The sequence below is a fragment of the Lissotriton vulgaris genome, chromosome 1_1, assembly GCF_964263255.1.
Source record: "Lissotriton vulgaris chromosome 1_1, aLisVul1.2, whole genome shotgun sequence".
Lineage (NCBI taxonomy): Eukaryota > Metazoa > Chordata > Amphibia > Caudata > Salamandridae > Lissotriton > Lissotriton vulgaris.
The window spans coordinates 1,492,914,387-1,492,935,268 of NC_141685.1; the positions used below are offsets into that span (position 1 = coordinate 1,492,914,387).

General features: G+C 48.1%; 1 protein-coding gene across 2 annotated transcripts in view; it reads right to left on the minus strand.

The window, feature by feature from the left end:
- Positions 1–20,882, minus strand: part of HDAC10 (histone deacetylase 10) — a 502,554-nt gene that overhangs the window by 396,720 nt on the left and 84,952 nt on the right. For both annotated transcript variants that reach the window (XM_086967401.1, XM_086967398.1), the window contains one exon: positions 3,850–3,984. In XM_086967401.1, coding sequence (XP_086823527.1) covers positions 3,850–3,984 — 135 coding nt within the window. The remainder of the gene's footprint in view (positions 1–3,849; positions 3,985–20,882) is intronic.

Here is a 20,882-nt window from a genome sequence, read left to right on the forward strand (position 1 = left end):
TGCAGTGGATGTGGACATAACTGTAGTGGGTAAAACAGCGATGACGTAAATATACTGGATGAGTTCAGCTTACACTGCAACAGCACCTAAAGTGGATGCAAACATCCAGGTGAGTTTCATCTCAAACGGCAGACATATATACTCCAGGTGAGTTTCATATCTGGTTCCTTACTGCTGCACTCGGCTGAGTATGCTTCAAGGTCAGAAGCAGCGCGGGCCTCCTATGGGGCCACAGGGCGACCTGCGCAGCTCTCCGCAACGCAAGGCCTCTCTATGGTAGCCCTTCTGCAGTGCCACGGCAGAGCACTGCTTCCAGGTCTGCCGCCTCTAACCAGTGAGCCACACTTCACCACCAAGGAGGAAACGAAAGAACAAAAGGAAAGGGAAGAGGGTGCAACAAAGAGGGAGAAAAGACGGCATTTAATATGAAAGGTAGAGATAAACAAGCACTGAAAATGCAACCGGTCTCGCATTTGGTTAAGTCAAAGCCATTTGTTTTGCTAAAGGTATTGTATAGCAAAGCACAAGATTTTAACTTAATAAAAGGCGAGACCTATTGCATTTTAATGCTTGTTGGCTTTTGTATCCAGTGTTTGCATAACAGCATCGCTTTCAGTATTTCAGTCTCCCTAACCCAATGTCCACACCAAAGTACACTCCTCTCAGTGCTTGAGTGCTTACAGTGTCCTATCTAGTCAGTGCGCATCCAGTGCTTCCTACTAGCATCTTACCTGTTTTGCGACTGAGGAGGTGATTTGGGGAATTTTTGCTTTTCTACGAAGACGTGCCCCTTTACCCTTTGATGAGCTAGCAGCCTCTACAACATAATCACGTGCACTTGTGTCCAGCACAGGGCTTTTACAATTCTTGTGCTGTACTCTTGACTTAATGACCCTGCAATCTTCAATTCCAGACTCTTGTGCTACGCTCTGAGGCCAGCTAATAGACTGCCACTGGATGTATGCATTTTATTGTTGGCATTTTATTGACAGAAATCTGCTTTTGAGTAAGGCCAACATACCCTCATATCTCTGTTGCAAAACACTTTGAGAAATTTTGGTTCTAATGAAAAGTGTGGCAAACTCAGAGCACAGAAACACACATGCACCCTCTTCACAACACCAGAGTCCTGAATGCTATAAAACGTGGGAAGAAAGGTAAGATAAAGAGTAGGAACAGAAACATTAACAAAGTTACTAGGGTGTGTGTTTGACTCTGGGTGACAATCCCGTGCTTGCTAGCGAAGTGATCGCTCACACTATCTCTCCCCTGCCATTGGACCCATCCTGTCGAGCTGCCAATCATCCACATTACCCTCATAACAGTTAGAGAATGTGCCTTCATCTCCAAATACCAGCGATTGCATGGGTTCAGATGTGGTTTCCTCAGGAACGGGTTTGGCATCCATTAGGTGAAAACGGCGATGCTTCAACGTGGGCAGCCGTGGGGTTGCTCTCATAAGGAGAGTGTAGGTCCGGATCCTGTTGAAACTGTTAGTGGTTCTGTCACTTTCTACCAGAGCCTAACTGCACAGTGCAGTTGTGTTGTGCTCCAATATATGAACCTCTCTTGTTGCCTTTTTTTTATAAATTATAAGGTTCTCAAAAAGCAAGTCTATCAGCAGGGCGTGCAAGCTCAAATTGACCCAGCAAACCTTTCAGGTAGATGAATGACTGAATTCTATTTCTCTCAAGTCAAAACTGGCGCCACCATCTTGGGTGACGTATACCTAGCACTATCTATTTCCTAAAGATTCAGGAGTAAGTGCAAAGAGAATAGGCCTAGACAAACCAAAGTAACTTCCATAGTGCCTCAGCATAGATGGTTTAAAGGTTCTCGTGGTCTTTTTGGGCGGTTTAAGCTCAACCCTAAGAACTGGGAAAAGATGGGAAAACCTTTATCTTAGACCTTACTCAGTACATGAAAGATGACAAAACCAAACCGGAACACCCCTCAAAACTCAAGACTAATCAAATTTGCAGTACTTATTCAAAAGCGACATCTAAGGCCACAAATTGGCCCTATACTTAATGGATGCGACACCCTACAGCAAACAGAAAACACCCCACCACCACGAGGAATGTTTTGACGTTTTTTGCAGTCCACAGGCCAACAACTGAAGTTGTCCTTTCAGAGTTGGAGGACCAGAGTCAACGTTTAAAAAAATGTCCTGTATGGACAGAGAAAAGAACAGCGGAACCAGCATCTGAAGCCATCTAGAGTGTTATCCATATTTTCTTCCTCTTCGTTAATAAATAGCTTTGTTTAACGTGTGAAGGACCTGAAAGAACCTGGGGTCCCTCTGCTCTCGCTGCTTCTGAGCTGCCTGCCCGGGGCAGCAAATAACAGTGTACTACCCCAGACCTCAATGGAGAATGAATTCACTTGCGAGAGGATAGTGTAAACGTAGATAAAGGGTTTATGTGTTTAACTACACCTTGCATAGCAACCTATCTCAACTGATGCTGCAGTGGTGAGTCAATTCTCCTTGTACACGAGGAACCCTAGGGCTCCAGGTTTACCAGAGGTGCATGAGACACACGTCCCTCAGAAGCCTACATAGATTATTGCTAATTATGTAGAAACAAAATAAGTTTCTCATTTTGAGGAACAAACTATTCATTGTTCAAGACATTTGTTTTGTGAATTCGAATATTGAGGGCATGTGATAATAAAATCAGCCTTCATTGAGGACTGATTCACATTTTGTCCAAATTGAAGTTACAAACACTTCTGGAAAAGTTGGGTAGAATGCATGTACCAATTGTGCACGAATCTCAAATAATGAGGGCATGCAATCTTCGAATGCCGACCAATGCACAGTGTGGCCTAGTGGCCGATACGACTGCGTATTTTATCCGACGGAATTTCAAATCGGTGTGGAAATAGTGAGCAATTCCAATACAAAGACTGCTTACCATTCACAAGATAATAAGCGTTTGGGTACTGACTAACGTGCATTTCACTTCTCTCGGCACCTAAAGTACAACCAAGTGGTCCTGACCGAAGTTATGCAGAAAATTGAGCACTACAGGCACTGCTTACAGAATATGTGTATGGGGATTTCAGGCATTTGTGATAAGGATATTCAGATGGAAGGAAAGAAGAATTTACAGAAACTAATATGAAAATTCATAATTTTCCTAAACCTAGACTTTGTTTAGTGTACGCATGCGTACAATAGGCACATGTTGGGTAACGAAACAAGACATCCATTAATTTCTTATATCGTTTTACTGCATTCAAATTTGCTGAATTCTTACATGAATTAACATGTTTTATGTGTACTGCGATTTGTATGATATTTTAAATGTACTTGTATGCTGCTTTTTGCACCTGAATAAAGGAATTTCTTAATCTGAAGATAAAAAGCTTAAGTCACCAGTGTATGAGAATACCATGCAGTTCTGCCCATACAGTATCTCACAAGTGTACTGAAAAATGGGTAGGAACAGAATATTTACCCAAAAAATTGTGCACCACATACGTGTATTAACATAGATTTTGTAGCATAGGTGTCAAATCTAAACCTTTTTGAGACAGTACCATAATGAATTATATAATCTGTATAGCAATACTGATTTTGGTTCCACAATGGTAAAGGTAATGGTGGGTCACCTCTATGTTTACTCCACAAAGAGGTAATGAGTACTGCTTTAAATGATTCTTAATATAATATTGTAGAACAACTGGTGTACTCCTAAAAACATGAATGTATAGAAATATAAAAATGTTACCAAGCCAAATAAAGCAGTGCAGATTAAAAAAGGCTGGGGATGCAAATCATTGCGAGTGAAAACAAGGAAACAGTACAAAGCGACGGAAAAGAATTACAGAAGCAGACAGTACCTGTGAACCAACGTGATCTCTTCTTCGGTCGCCTCCCTGACCGGTATCGAGACACATCGCTCTACAAGATTGTAATGTTTAAGTCGATCATAAGACACTGATAACCGCTCAGGAACTTCAATTTCACACTCCAAGCTACGAACAGAAAAAAGTCAGAACGTTTTGATATGGAGGGCGTTTGCAAGCAAGCTGGGATTTTAATAACAAGTAGCATGAACATAGATCATAAACTGGTGAAAGTTTTATGTTGGTGGTAAGAATCCGAAGTCTGGAATACACAAAAGGACCTCCAAGCAACATACCCGGTGAACTAATCCCCATTTTCTCTTTCGGTCCATGAAGCATCACAGCACAGAGCATACTGTGATAAGTACCAAGACTGACACATGAAAACTGAGAGATATCAAGTTTGACTGATCCTTGGATTATCTGAAGAAGTAGAGGTAAACATATTAGCCCAGAGGAATGGACCACTAAGATGTGATGAGTACCTTGGCATGCATGTCTGGGTGTAGACCTAGAAACTGAACTGCAGTATCTTGGCCAGTATAGGCCAGATATGACATGATAAGAAAGGGTATATTAAATTCTAAGGTGGAAGACATATTGTTCATGAATGCGCCTAAGTGACTTCAGAACTCTTTAGATGGACTAACCTCTGGAATGGCCACTAAACTAAGCTGAATAGGTGCAGTGGTGTAACATACTCCCACAGTGCGGGGTCCCCCGAGCTCCAGGGGGTCCCCTTAGCACAGTACCCTGGCTGGAGAGCTCCTGAGTCCTGAGGGGGCCTCTCAACGTACCTTGCAGGGAGGCCCGCTCAAGTTCCGTTGCGCCACTGAACAGGGGTTGTTACTTTGTACGCTTTACATCTGGCATCATTACATCGCAGTAAGTACAACAGGAGCACCTTCACTAAGGCTAGACAAGGAGGGAGTTCCTTTACAATCCTGACATCCAAGCTTGTTAGCCTTCGCAGAGCTGCCTCTGTCTCGATTTTCAAGTAAGAATTGAAACCCCTAAACTGTATTCGTTTTTTTGATCAGTCTTGCTTAGCCTTGAGAGCCGGGATGCTTCTGGTGAAGCAGCTGTGCACTGTACAAATGTTTTTTGATGGATTGACCTTTACAATGGGAGTTTACATCAGGAGTGCCTTTAATTCGAATCAGTGAAGGTAACTTTATTTTAACTATATATTTGAATGTACATACACACAAAGAAATATATAGAGAAAATTGTATGTGCATGTATATATGTGTGAGTGTGTGCGTGTGTATGGATACATATACATATAATAGATAGTAATTAGAATACAAATATTAGAAATAATCACAGCAATAATAATATTTTATGTAATATTTATTTTGGATTATTTCAAGTATGATACTGCTGAATGCGAACTTGTGTAACCTTAGAAAAAAATCTTTAAACTGTATACCCAAACACTCCTTCAAAACCTAACACTCCCCTTAACCCTGAACCCATTCCTACCCTTGAGCCCTTAAAAAACTCAATCTAAAACATTACCCATCTGTGAACCCTAAAAATCCCAATAACTAAAAAAAGCACATCCCTCAACCCTAAAAACCTCCCCAAAACCATAGAATTCCCCTGGCCACTCTCAACCCTGAACTCTAAATACCCATTACACCCCACACTACCCATCCTTGAATTGTAGAAACTCCATTAACCCATACTTTTGTTTAAAAACACATATGTGAAGCCTTAAAATGTTATATCAAACACTCCCCAATACCCTATAACTCCCCTTAGGTTTAAACCCATTTCCAGCTCTGAACTCTAAAAACCCAATTCACGTACCCGATTGGGCATGGAAATCTGTAAGTTGGTTTTCTTCAAAGAAGATGTAGTCTCATCATATCATGTGAGTCCTCCCTTAGCCCACGATACATCAGGAAAGAGACTCAGCCTCAGATTGTTTTTCCACAATGAGTGAGAGATGGAAGAGGAGTGTAGTGAACCAAAATCAGAAATATGTACTGTGCATTGTGACCAAGTTGTGATAAACATATTTGATGACAGCGCGCTTTCAGGGAGACGGAAGGGTGCATGTTGATCTACAGCATTACGCGATACAGTCAGATGGTTACAGGAAAAGTAACATGTTCATTTTGCAGCATGTGCTGCTGTAAATCACATGCTCTGCATAGAGTGAGGAGCAGCATACTCCTATTAAGCTGTTGCTAGGGAGCAGGTGATGTTGATTTTTGGAATAAAGTTTTAAATACTGTTAAGCCAACTAAAGTCTCTTAATAGGCTTGAATGTCGGCACAATGGTGCTCAGTGAACATGTGGGCAGTGCATGAAGTGTGTACTTAGCCTTAGGATAGCATGTCTATATAAACATAACTGTCCACCTTGCAATTTCACCCTTGGAAATGGGGTTTCCCGAGTAAGGCTTTGCCAAGCAATAAACAGTTGCTTTGTTTTGCGGATTATGGTGTTTATTATGTTCTCTTGATATTTAAAGGGTGTAATGACCTATCAGCTACTGTCCCCGAGTGTGGGGTGTAAATAGACTCAGTGGTCTGGTGGCCAAAGAAAGGGCAGACCACCTTTGGAGAAAACTCAGGATTGTCCTTAGGACAGCTTCATCTTTATTGACATGATTAATGGGTTCCAATTCACGAACTCCCGAGGAGGGGGGGATGTAAGTGTGGCTTGACACGTGGCAAGATGGCCGCATAATACTGCAGCTCCGCCGACCACCGGTATAATCCTACAACAATCCTGTGTTCCTGACGCCATCGATCAGAGTGCGATGCAGCGCCGAGCATCCTGATACCAGAGGACTGCTCGCTGAGGAAATTGCGGCAATAACGAGCGATAAAAGAGCGGTGATCTGCGGCTCACTTAGACACCACGTTAGAAACAACATGGCGGCTCCCATACCCAAGTTCTGGTGAACCGGAGTTCGCGGATAGAGCTGCGGCTGTACCTGCTGCGAGGCTGCTAACTTCTGATTCTACAGTCCTACAGTCCTCCATTCAGCTTGGCGTTCAGACGAATGCAGCCGGAGTGATAGAGCTGTTCCATATCGCCTGCTGTTTTCACTGACGGCGTCGGAGGATCCTGTGCAGCGGCTCTGAGGCAATGAGGTGAGCTGCACGCTCTGGGAGCAGGATGGTTGACCGTGAGGACGATTGCGGGACAGCGCATTGAGGACCCCGCGGGCGGGACGTGGCAGCGCCTCCTCGAGTGCATCGGCTGGAGACACACAGCGCACCGTGGGAGCGGAATACTGAGACCGCTTTATAGCAGCTGGGCAGGGCTACTCATTACCACGAACCGCCCAGGGACATGCATCATTGATTCTTCCAGCAAATGCAGTGCACAGATGCACATATGTGACAGTGGTGGAGGACGTGATAAGGCTGATTGTACCAGCAGAAGTACTGGGGCTATAGATGAGGCACGGACCTTAATTGTGATAATGGTGAGTGGCACATTGCAAAGCACAAGCGCCTTTACAACCTGCAGATACTGTGCAGATACATGCTACACAGACTGCCTTAAATAGCGGAGGCAGTAGGGGGGTGCGCGCTACAAGGACAAGGTGATTTCTGGGGCTTACCACTTGTCCAAAAAGCGCACACACACCTCGAGTAACATTGCTGCAAGCTTGCATCAGTGGGACTTCCAGCCGGCGCGTGGCGACCCGCGTGAAAATCTGGCAGCCCTCGGGCACACATTGCTGTGCCTGCTTGCTCAAAAACACTTAAAACGCTTTGCTGCTGGGATCCTGCCTCCACGCTACCGTCTCGCCATGGGAAAACCAGATAAGCATTAACCGAGGCTAACATTCGAGCTGTGCAAATCGGGGAAACACCAGCATGCTTCGGACTCAGAACTAGAAGGTGCCACTTCAGCCTCAACCACGTTGGAGAAATCCCTGGCGGCTATTTACATGAGTCTATATCAATCAACGATAATAGGGCAGCGTTAAACAATACCCACCACACTGGATAAGCAAGGCCTGCGCATTGGGGAAGCGGAACAACGCATCTCGAACACGGAAGATGGCCTCCAAAAAATTTAAACAAAAACATCGGAAATGGAACTGTTAGAGGTCATCAAAACGATGAATGAGGACCTAGAGGCACGCTCGAGGCGCAATAATATATGCATTTTGGAGCTTCCTGAATCAACTAATGTGGGGCGCCTACAGTGGCGTCACTAGGGCTGGTGTCACCCGGTGCGGGTAACTCATGGTGTCACCCCCTCACAACTTACCGGATGGACCATCTCACCCTCTGCCTGCACCATGTCCCCTCTGCCTGCACCATCTCCCCTCCACCTGCACCATCTCACCCCCTGCGTGCACCATCTCACCCTCTGCCTGCTTCCAATTGAAACACGTCAGTCTTTTGAATAAACTTTTGAATAAACTACTACGGCAACTATATCTCACAATGCAAGCTTTCCTCTGTGTGTGACCACGATGCTCTCGCTCTATCTATCCCTCTCCTCTCTCTCTTTTTATCCTTCTCCTCTCTCTCTTACACGCTCTCTATCCGTCTTCTGTCTTTATCCCTGCCCCTCGCTCTCTCCCTCTCTTTATCGCTCTTTCTTTATTCCTCTCCTCTCTCTTTATCCTTCTCCTCTTTTGTATTCCTCTTCCCTCTCACACACTCTCTCTCGCTATCCCTCGCCTCTCTATCCTTTTATCCCTCTCCTCTCTCACGCGCTCACTCTCTAGACCTCTGCTCTGTCTTTATTCCCCTCTCCCCTCGCATGATCTCTCTCTTTCCCTCTCCTCTCTATCCTTTCATCCCTCTCCAATCCTTTTATCCCTCTCCTGTCTCTTTTTATCCCTCTCCTCTGTCTCTTTTTATCCCTCTCCTCTCTCTCAAGCACTTGCTCTCTATCCCTCTCCTGTCATTATCCCTCTCTCGCATGCTCACTCTCTCTATCCCTCTCCTCTCTATCCTTTTATCCCTCTCCTGTCTCTTTTTATCCCTCTCCCCCTCTCGCACGCTCTCTCTCTATCCCTCTCCTCTCTATCCTTTTATGCCTCTCCTCTCTATCCTTTTATCCCTCTCCTGTCTCTTTTTATCCCTCTCCGCCTCTCGCACACTCTCTCTCTATCCCTCTCCTCTCTATCCTTTTATCCCTCTCCTCTCGCTGTCTAGTTTTATCCCTCTCCTCTCTCTGCCTCTTTTTATCCCTCTCCTCTCTCACACTCACTCTCTAGCCCTCTCCTGTCTTTATCCATCCCCCCTCTTGCACACTCTCTCTATCCTTTTATCCCTCTCCTGTCTTTTTTTATCCCTCTCCTGTCTCTGCCTCTTTTTATCCCTCTCCTCTCTCATGCGCTCTCTCTAGCCCTCTCATCTCTCTCTCACCAGGTTGCACTGTTTGTTTTGATCTGAAAACGTTAATTTTGATTCATTTTACAAATTGCAAATACAGATGAAGCGCCATTTTCACACAGTTGTGAAAAATGTCACCTTGCCTTTAAATATCCGTTATGAAAAATGAAAATGTTTTGGCAAACAGGGCTACGCACCTGCTCTTACTCAGCCTTAGCTTGCGCAGGGTAAGTTCAACTGTTCCAAAAATGCCAGCAACCCTCTGTACTCCCCGCTTCTCTTGGGCCTACCTTCCTTCCACAGAGACACCTGCTCCGGTCTGTTTTTTACTGGTCACGACCGCACTTTTAATTGTTGTGCATGACTGACATTAGTGGTCCTGCTGCTCTTTGATTCTCTGAGGGTGTTGTCTCGACTTTACTCCATTTTTTTAAGGCTTGAGTCTGTATACCAAGACCGAAAAGGGGCCCATTAGTACTGCAGAGACCTGTCCAGCTGCGATGAGCAGCAGCCTCACTCTGCCTGTACTCCCGTCAGACACAGGCTCCAGCACGATCCCTCGACCGGCCCTCCGGGTCGGCAAACATTATTTACTGGCAGGGGACAGAACATAGATGATATAATTTGAGCCCCACTGTAACAGACTGAAGGTGCGCTCTGACTAGTGCTGCCTGTGCCAGCCAGCGAGCCGAGCACATGATTCCGGTGCACCTGCCGCCCGCTGCCCGCTAACCAGTGCGCTCTGCAGCCAGCCAGCCTCTACTTCTCAGTTGGAACGGACCCCCCCCAGTGGGTACTACTGACGATGTGCAGTTGTTCTCGTCTCTGCACTCACTCAATTCAGTGCCAGCTTGTGTGTACGCCACGCCGCGCGCATCCGCATCGCACCACCAGTGACGATCATTCACATACATGATCTCTGGTCAGGTGAGGTGCGGTGCACAGTGCGTGGCGCGGGGTGGTGTGCGCTTCAACAGCTAGTGGCCAGGCTAACTAACTAGATTGGTGTCACCCCCAGATGGGGTGACACCCGGTGCGGTCCGCACCCCCCGCACCCCCCTAGTGACGCCACTGGGCGCCTAGAGACGTATGTCGAAAACCTGTTCAAGGAGCTTTGTGGAGAAGACACCCTGTCCAGTATGTTTATTGTGGAGAGGGCCCACCGATCGTTAGCAACACGACCGCCTCCGGGTGCACCACCTAGGCAACTTATTGCTCGCGTACTCAATTACAGAGATAGAGACACTGTAATCCGGATATCAAGGCAAAAAGGAAATGTTAATTATCAAGGTAATGCCCTTTCCTTCTACCCGGACTTCACAGCGACAGTGCAATCAGCGCGTAAAGAATTTCAAGCAGCCAAGAAAATTCTCTTTGCAGAAAAGATCCCTTACGCCAGGGCCGGCCCTAGGCATGTGCAAAGTGTGCACCTGCACAGGGCCGCCAAACCCCAGGGGCCGCCACGACGAGGATCGGAGGGATCGTGGCAGTTGCACTGGCGGCCCCCTGGCAGGATTTGGCGGCCTCCGCCCCGGCTCCGACCCCGGCTAGCGTGACTCCTGGTGGAATTGCAGTGCGGCGCAGGTGTGGCAGTGAGAGTGGTGTGGTGGGAGGAAAGAGTCGAGGTGGACGAGCCAACTGAATTACAGGTGGAGCCGAGCCACGGATCTTTGGCTCAGATCTAAGAGCCCGTGCAAGAGCCGAGCCCTCAGCATGGTTGCCATGTAGATGACACCACATAAAATGTAATAAAGACGCTTCAAAGTTCCAAAAAGTGAATTGCTTTGTTTGAAGCTTTGACATTAGCACGTCATATTATAGCAGTCCCCTGAAAAGTAATTATTACAAATAAGCCCACTAAGGGTTTATGTCTAAAAGCTAAGAAGCAAGACAATTGTCATGTAAACTCTGTTGATTATTATAGTGCAAAGGAAAGTGTTTTGGTGAAATACAATCCTTGCCTAAAATCAGTGGAGAAGCCGCGACTGATGTATCCAGCTTTTTGGTGTCACTTTGTTCAAATGAGTACCTATTTGTCTTTCCTTACGTCCAGGCGTTGTTTTTACCTCTTAGTGCATTTACATATGGCGTGAACTCCACAGGAAGGTATTGGAGGTTTAACACGACCACCGGCCCCATGACGCAAGGTCCATTCCTGACTTGTAGACATAGCGATGATCACAGGAGGTTGACGCAGAAACTCGAACCCAGTTTCAGAGTCAGTATCTTTGTCCCTATACAAGGGAGGAATTAGGCAGAAGGCACGGGAGAGCTCGGCTCGTTTTGGGCTCGGGGTTTCAGCAGGACCATGAGCCGAGCCAGGCTTCGGGCTCGAGCTTTCAGTGGCTCGCCCACCCCTAGGAATGAGGGAGAAATGAGGGAGACAGAGCTAATGGGAAGTAGGGGAGCCCTTTCACTGCCCTGCCAGTCAGGACTCCGTCACAAGACAAAGCAGGAGCAGGTGGGACAGTGAGAAGAGGGCAGTGTGAGAGGGTGGGAGTAAGGAGAGATACATAACTAGTGGAAAGGAGTGGCAGAGCCCGGTCACTGGCACTGCCCTTCAAGTCACGGCGCTGTTACGAGACAACACAGGGGCAGAGCAGTCCGGGGCAGAAACCCCCCGAAGCCCTGCGTGAACGTGTTGTGAAAGGTCATGCCAACCTCTTGGGGCCGGTGCCAGGCAGTAACGAGTGACTGAAGTAAACCCAGAGCCCCAATGAGAACCAGGCGCAGGACTTATATTACCACGCAAGATTTCTGACCAATCATAGCGTCCGCTCCTGGGGCCCTCTCTCCTGGTGAGCCGACACCCGGCTCTGTAAGGACAGAGTGTCCCGGCCCCATGATGAACACACACCGAGGGGCGCACCGGAAGCACTCCTCGGCAGCCTCCCGTCCAAATAAGAATAATGCAAACGTGTTTTTATACAGCGCTTCCTACCGCACTAAGCACTATAATTAACTGACAAGTTTAACACTCAATTCAAGCGTGCCGGATTTACAGATGTAGGAAGGATAGAATGCTGAGCCCGCCCCGCCAGAATATCAGCTTTTGGCCTGCAGATCCCAGCTGCTCTCGTCTGACATAAGTTTGTTAAGGAGTTGATAAGAGATAAGGATTGAAAGTGTTTACTTTGAAAGTGCTGCGCTTTGGCACCTGATTGATTCATGGGGTAATGGTGACGTGTTTCCATATATCTCCAGTGTAGTCAAGTCAAGTCAAGTCATGAAATTTGTATAGCGCACTACATACCCAGAGGGTTTCAAGGCGCTTAGGAAAGGGGAGGAGGATTATTTGTCAAATATCCATGTTTTAAGCTGCTTTCTGAACGCTAGGTCATTCTGGGTGAGGCGAAGGTAAGCGGGGAGTGAGTTCCATGTTTTGGCAGCCAGGTATGAAAAGGATCTGCCTCCCATGGTGGTCTTGTTGATGCGAGGTACAGTGGCGAAGGCTTGGCTGGAAGAGCGAAGTTGGCGGGCGGGGGTGTAGAAGGATAGCCGAGAGTTGAGGCAATCTGGTCCAATGTCGTAGAGTGATTTGTGTGCGTGGGTAAGCAGTCGGAAAGTGATCCTCTTATTGACGGGTAGCCAGTGGAGGTCTCTAAGGTGACCAGAGATGTGTTCGTTGCGTGGGATGTCCAATATGAGCCTGGCTGATGCGTTTTGGATTCGTTGGAGTTTCTTCTGGAGTTTAGCGGTGGTGCCTGCGTAGAGGGTGTTTCCGTAGTCCAGTCGGCTCGTGACCAGAGCATGGGTGACTGTTTTCCTTGTTTCGGAGGGGATCCAGCGAAATGTTTTTCTGAGCATGCGAAGAATGTTAAAGCAGGAGGAGGATACGGCGCTGACTTGTTTGTCCATTGAGAGTGAAGAATCTAGGATGACGCCTAGGTTCCGTGCGTGGTCTGTCGGGATGGGTGCTTTTCCGAGGGCTTCCGGCCACCAGGAGTCGTCCCAAGCCGAGGGGGATGTACCTAAGATGAGTACTTCTGTTTTGTCCGAGTTCAGTTTCAGACGGCTGTGTTTCATCCATTCTGCGACTTCTTTCATTCCTTCGTGTAGGTTAGTTTTGGCGGTGCTGGGGTCCCTGGTGAGAGAAAGGATCAGTTGAGTGTCATCCGCGTAGGAGATGATGTTGAGATTGTGTTGGCGAGCGATGGCCGCAAGGGGGCTCATGTATACGTTGAAGAGGGTGGGGCTGAGTGAGGATCCTTGTGGTACGCCGCAGATGATTTCAGAGGCCTCGGACTTGAATGGTGGGAGGCGGACTCTCTGGGTTCTTCCAGTGAGGAACGAGGTGATCCAATCAAGTGCTTTTCCTTGGATTCCGATGTTGTTGAGGCGTTGTAGAAGGGTGCTGTGGCAGGCTGTATCGAATGCTGCAGAGAGGTCGAGGAGGATGAGGGCGACTGTGTCTCCATTGTCCAGTAGAGTTCGAATGTCGTCTGTTGCTGCGATGAGGGCGGTCTCAGTGCTGTGTTTTGCTCGGAAGCCAGATTGTGAGGGGTCGAGGGATTTGTTGGCTTCGAGGAAGGCGGCAAGCTGGTTGTTGACTGCTTTCTCGATGACTTTGGCCGGGAATGGCAGAAGCGAGATGGGGCGGTAGTTTTTGAGTTCGGTGGGGTATGCTGTTGGTTTTTTCAGAAGGGCGGTGAGTTCAGCGTGTTTCCAGTCATCCGGGAAGGTGGCGGAGTTGAAGGAGCAGTTGATGACGTCTCGGAGGTGCGGAGCTATGACGGAGTCTGCTTTGTTGAAGATGTGGTGAGGGCATGGGTCTGTGGGGGATCCAGAGTGGATGGAGTTCATCAGGCGGATGGTGTCCTCGGTGGAGATTGGGTTCCAGGCGTTAATGGTGTTAGCGGGGGGAAGATGGTCAGCAGATGGTAGGGTGGGTTGGCTTCCGGGTTGGTTGTCGAAGCTGTTGTGGATGTCAGCAATCTTGTTGTGGAAGAAAGAGGCAAGGGAGTCGCAGAGGGTTTGAGAGGGGGTGATGTCGTTGGAGTTGGCCGAGGGGTTGGAAAATTCCTTGACGATGTTGAAAAGTTCCTTGCTGTTGTGGGCGTTGTTGTCAAGTCGATCCTTGAATGATGTTTTCTTGGCTTTTCGGATCAGTTGGTGGTGAGTACGAATGGCGCTTTTGAAGGCATCCTTGTTGCTGGTGGATGGGTCTTTTTTCCAGGCCTTTTCAAGGGAGCGGCACAGTTTCTTGGATTTCTTGAGGTCATCGTTGAACCATGAGGCCTTCTTGTTGCCAAGTTTGTGATGACGTTTTTTCAGTGGTGCTAAGGTGTCGGCGGTGTTGGATAGCCAAAGGGTGAGGTTGGAGGCGGCTTCGTTGGCATTAGAAGAGAGGGCTGGGGGGTTTAGAAGGAGCGATGAGGAGATCTGGTCGCTGGTGATTTTGTTCCAGTTTCTTTGTAGAGTTGGTTGGTGGTGGTTGATGGGTTTTGGTTTGTTGTAGGTGAAGTGAACGCAGCTGTGGTCAGTCCAGATGAGCTCCGTAGTGTGGCTGAAGGAGACATGGTTGCTGGAGGTGAAGATGGGGTCGAGTGTGTGACCTGCGATGTGGGTGGGGGAAGTGACCAGTTGTTTAAGTCCGAGGTTGGCGAGGTTGTCCAAGAGGGTGGCGGTGTTGCGGTCGTTGAGCTTTTCGAGGTGGAAGTTGAGGTCTCCCAGGAGGATGTAGTCTTTGGAGGGGAGCGCGTGTGGGGTGATGAAGTCCGTGATGTCTTCACTGAATTTTGCGCGGGGTCCTGGTGGTCTGTAGAGGAGGGTGCCTCTAAGAGTTGTCTTGGGGTCGATGTGGATCTGGAAGTGAAGGTGTTCGGAGTTAGCAAGGTTGGCGTCGGAGTGGGTGGAAATGCGGATGGATTTCTTATGGACGATAGCGATTCCACCTCCTGTATGGTCGGTGCGGTCCTTGCGTGTGATCTTGTAGTCTTCAGGGATAGCGATGGCGATGTCAGGGGCGGAGGAAGCGTTCATCCATGTTTCAGTTAGGAAGGCGACGTCAGGAGAGATGGTGTCTAGTAGGTTCCAGAGGTCAATGGCGTGCCTGTGGACCGAGCGGGTGTTGAGAAGGATGCATTCTAGGTGGTTGGGGTCGGGAATCCGTGGTGTGATCGTATCGGAGATGTTGTCGGTGCCGCTGAATTTGCAGGAGTGGCATGAGAAAGGTCCATGGGTTTGTCCAGGGGCGGCTTGGACGCAGTTGGGGGCGCGACCGGGGTTAAGGGCTAGGAGGGAGGCGGCATCGTAGGTAATGCGGGAGAGCTGGGCAGCGCGAGGGGCAGGGGGTCTGGCGCTGGGCGCGGTCCAGGCGCGAACGGGCGTAGACGGGCTTACCTTTGGCGCACCTTCGGCGCGGATTGGGCGCGGTCGCTGCGCGTGAACGCTGCGCGCGGGAGCTACTGTCATATATGGATAGTGGAGGGGGAGGGGCGAGGGCGTATCAGCTGGGAGGCGGGGCGGGTGCACGAGGACGACGAGGACAACAAACAAAATGGAGGCGGGGGGGGGGGAGGCACAGCGTAGCGCTACAGGTAAATGCGCTGAGAGCGTAGGGGAAGCAGTTCTAATCTTACAGAGCGCAAATGAGGCACAAAGCAAGCAAAATGTCAATAAAGCGGCACAATTTCAGAAGCCACAGAGCGCCAATGCAAAATACACTTTGAGCAGATAAACAGCGCAGATCAAGCAAAGCGCTACTTAGCTATGCAGCAGGCGAAATGGACCAAGTGAATATTTCTGGCAAGCGAGGCAAAGCAGCGCGGAGAAACCAGCTGTCTGCAGGGACAGTGGGAGCGACTCCTCAGCTCGTGGGAAAGGAGCGAGTCACGGCGCTTCCAGGGGCAGGGAGCTATTTGAGGACAGTGGGAGGGCGTATCAGCTGGGAGGCGGGGCGGGTGCACGAGGACGACGAGGACAACAAACAAAATGGAGGCGGGGGGGGGAGGCACAGCGTAGCGCTACAGGTAAATGCGCTGAGAGCGTAGGGGAAGCAGTTCTAATCTTACAGAGCGCAAATGAGGCACAAAGCAAGCAAAATGTCAATAAAGCGGCACAATTTCAGAAGCCACAGAGCGCCAATGCAAAATACACTTTGAGCAGATAAACAGCGCAGATCAAGCAAAGCGCTACTTAGCTATGCAGCAGGCGAAATGGACCAAGTGAATATTTCTGGCAAGCGAGGCAAAGCAGCGCGGAGAAACCAGCTGTCTGCAGGGACAGTGGGAGCCACTCCTCAGCTCGTGGGAAAGGAGCGAGTCACGGCGCTTCCAGGGGCAGGGAGCTATTTGAGGACAGTGGGAGGGCGTACCGGATCAAGGTGTGAGATCTTAGAGGGGGTGTACCATCACTCTGGTTGATTAAGGAGTTCGTCACGATCCATTGCGTTACAGGTCATGGCAGCGTTGTTGTTTAATTTCAGTTTCACTTGCCCAGCCAGCCAGCAGTTTGGGTCCCAGGGCCGTCAATCTTAGCCCTACTACCAATGACGTGACGGCCCTGGGACAGCCCCCGCGCGCTGTGCGCAACTGCACCTGCTGCTCTTAGCCGCTCTGACGCGTCACGGTGGTCACGCTCCCGCCAGGGAGGGAGAGTGCGTGAGCGTTGGTGCCACTGTGCGTCGTCATCGTGTGAGCAGGATAAAAAACAATTAATACCAACGCCACTGACGATCGACTCCGGCACTATCTCGACTCTTCCCCGACCAGCCTTCAAATTAACGGTGAGAGTCTAACTGAGACGAGACTGCTAGAGAGAGTCTAAGAATTAATTAAATAGTATATAATTTTAATTTCAATGTGCAGGCCTCGAGAGGGAACAGTCTTACAATGAGTCATGACACCTGCACAGCCTGCTGCAGTGCTGCCTGATCGCGCCGACACCGGCAGTGACGTACGCCCTACATAATTCTATATTAGGCATTATTTAAAAGGCTCATCCCTGGTCTCAGGCTCCACCTCAAAAACACGGATCCCTGTGCGTCCTGAGCCCAATGAACCCCTGTACTGAGTCGAGAACAAAGGAGCAAGGTGACAGACGACCAAAATACCCCTTGTTCAGGCCTCAGACAGTGTGTGAAATGGAAATATTGAATTGCAGGCACTCACTAATTAGAGTACCTGCTTGCTCCTGAGAAGTGCCGGTGCTCTCCCATTAAATATGTTACAGCAGTGCTGAGAGGTGCAGATACTCTACCCTTCACATTCAGGAAGTGCAGGCACGCAGTACCGGGCAGTATCTTCCCATTTAAAGCACTTCCCTTTCCCTTTTCTCTAACCACTTCACCGAGCCCCTAGAGAAGACTCCACCCCCCCTGCCTTCTATTTATTCCCTGTGTAGCATGGCCCCCAGAGATGACCTCTGTCTGCCTTCTACTCTCGGCACAGCACTTCCCAGAAATGAAGACGCCTTGCTTTCTACTGCCTGCATAGAGTCCCCCCCTCAGAGATGACCCCTTGCCATCTATGCCTTGCATGGCATGGTGTGCCCAATGGGGGTGATGCTCTGAAGACTATCAGATTTTGTGCACTTGATCCTCTTCAGATTAATGCAGTGGGCGTGTGTGGGCAAATCTACCTGGCTGGGTGGGAATATAATGATGCTCCCCAGTTGACAAAAAGGTCACCTTGGCAGATCTTTCGAGTGAGTGTTGCCGGGGACTGCGTGGTAATGGCATTTTGTTTGCTTTGATACTTGCACAAGTGCCACCATTGCCTTTGCCTACGAACGTAACGTTTGTTCTTGTGCTCGAGTGTCTACCATATATTGCTGTATTATACCTCCTCTAATTATACTTTGTTTTCTCTCGAGCAGGCTTCACTTTAAAATAGTTTATTGCAGGGGATTAGACTGTAGACACCTAGATCTTTGTTTACCCAACAAATTCCAAAGCATTGTAGCTGTAAGATAACTTTGGTGGTGAATACACTTGCTGGAGACTGGCGAGATCTGTGTGCAGTCTAGTTACAGGCCGGCCTCAGTCACTCATACAAAGTATAAAGAGACAAAGTTAAATGTGATGTCCCAGCTGCAAAGTGAAGCATGCACCATGCAGGTCACAGATGCGCCCAGTCCCTCATGTCGTGTGTCACAATGCCCTCCTCCACCTAAATTGTATCGTTCTGAGACGAATTCGGAATGGTAGTAGGAGCAGCCGCAGGTACTGGTCAATCATTTAACGACTTTTCTGGACGTAATATTAAAACACCTTCCTGAGCTCCGCCCCGTCCGGACCCCCCACCTACGCTCCCTGCACAGGGCCACCATGAGCCTAGAGCCGGCCCTGCTTACGCTATGCTATATCCAGCACAGCTACGTATTGGAAGTGAGGATGAAGCTAAATTCTTCGTTCATCCCAAACGGGGCCTGGACTATGCGAAAACACTGCAGCGCAAAAAAACACCATCTCCCGCCACCTCAGATGTTGATGAATAAGTGGGAATTGACAGGTCACTACGCTCCGATGCTATGAACTGCTGTGGGGACTATGGGGTGATCTACCCCCAATGTCGCACCAAGAGTCTACACCATTATGCGACCCCTCACACTGGACACGTCATTCCTACTTTGGGCCATATGCTTGCGCTGCTGTGGCGTTACGATGGTTTTGTAGCCTTTACTTTTATTAGCAACCTGGCTCGCACAGGCTGGTATTGCAGAAGACTTTGGACAGTTATGCTTGCATCGTTATTTTGTTTGGCTACAACAGTGGCTCAGGTGTTATTCTTGGACATTCCATGGTCACCTCCCTTATCCAGTGGGAGGGTGGTTGTGTCGCAACGCACCCCATGAATGGGTATGCCCTACTTTCTTGCACTAGGGTTGTTGTTGTTTGTAATTGGGGTCGTTGGGGATATAGAGCATGGCTTTGGCAATGTTAGGGTGCGGTAGGGTTTTATAATGTTGATTTACTTTTTGAAAGATGTAAATCACTCAACTACACATGAGGAAGATGTGTTTACTAGGGTTTACGTGGGACATTCTGTACAACATCGGATAACAAACAGTTATTGTACCAACCACGACTGTGGGATCTTAAAGTATATTATGGACATTTCTGAAAGGAGTCTACGGCTAAAGGTTGATGTGTTATACAATGGCCATAATGATCAGATAGGGCGGGGTCCCCAATCACCGCTAGCTATAACGGTTTTCTTAAATACTGCACAATAAGTATGCTTGCTTGACATGAAATGTAAAGGGACTCAATACCACTAAAAAAAACGTCAAGTACTCGCTTATTTAGACAGAAAACGGAACTCAAATAGCCATTTTGCAGGAAACGCATCTAACCAAATCATCAGAAGCCAGAATTGCAAACAGATGGGCAGGGTATAGACTGGCATCATATTCTGCTTATGCCAGAGGGGTCCTGATATTGTTTAAACAAGATCTGCAATTTACCGCCCTAAAGGACTACATTGATGATGAGGGAAGGTGTGCAACGGTCCATGGGAAATTGGGACAAAATATGATCACTGTCATTAACATTTATGGCCCTGTGGTGGATGACCCACTCGTATTTCTCCGAATGATAACAGTGCTCCGGACATGGCCTGAGGCAGCCATAATGTGGGGGGGGGGGGGGGGGGGGGGGGGGGGGGTGATCTCAATACACACTTGGACCCCACCAAAGATAGATCGAACCCACAGGGTGCACGCAATGTGAAGGGGGCTCAATGTATACGTGATGCTATGTTGGAATTGGGCCTAGTAGATGCCTGGTACTACACAATGCACAGGTAAGGGTGGGCACACATCACGCCTACTTATAACACATGGTCCAGATTGGATTACTGACTATTAAATGAAGAGTGTAACAACTGGGTAACAGATGTAGTTCTGCTACCACGCACACTATCAGACCATAACCCAGTAAAGTTAAGTATCAACATCCTCACTAATTTACACTGTCCATTCACATGGCGCTTCAGGGCTGAGGCATTGCTGGACCCTATTTATAGAGACACCATAAGACAAGCGATAGAGCAATTTTTAAAAATAGATGTGGGAACCATGGAGAGAACTGCCACGCTGTGGGAGGCCTTCAAGGTCACTGTGAGGAGAGTATGCATAAGCACTACGGCTGAGAGAATGTGTAATCCCTATGCACTCAATAAAAAACGTTTATCTGATGTGTTCAACAAGTTCGTGGTGGCGCATGAACGTCGCACGTAGTCTGTCCGTGCCTTATTACAACAAACGAATGGTGTGGATAGAATCAACTACCCTCATGTTGATGCGCTCAATTATCCATGAAACAAGAGAGTTTCTTCTCAGATTTTTCTTTTTATTATTGATGATATTAAACCAATTGCAAAATCATTGGTGAGTCAAATTGTAGCTGTCTTGTTTTTTTACGAACATAATCATCTCCTTATGTCGCAATTATAACATTTTACTTGCATTTCTCATCCACCCAATGCATTTCGGGTCATTGAACAAGACCCTTTGTCAGGGGTCTGTGGACAAGGGATAAGACAGGACCAAATTAGTTGCAACCACAACTATAGTAAAATAAAAGATAGAGGTTCAAAAGAATAGCTGAAGCAATCAACGAAAACAAACTAAAACAGTTCACTGCAGAGTCAAGATAACAGATGGGGAATCGGGGTAGTGATGAATGCGTATACTTCGAAACTATCAGCGGTGAATGACATGCAAAAGAAACACACAAGAATGTGTTTTAGAGAACAC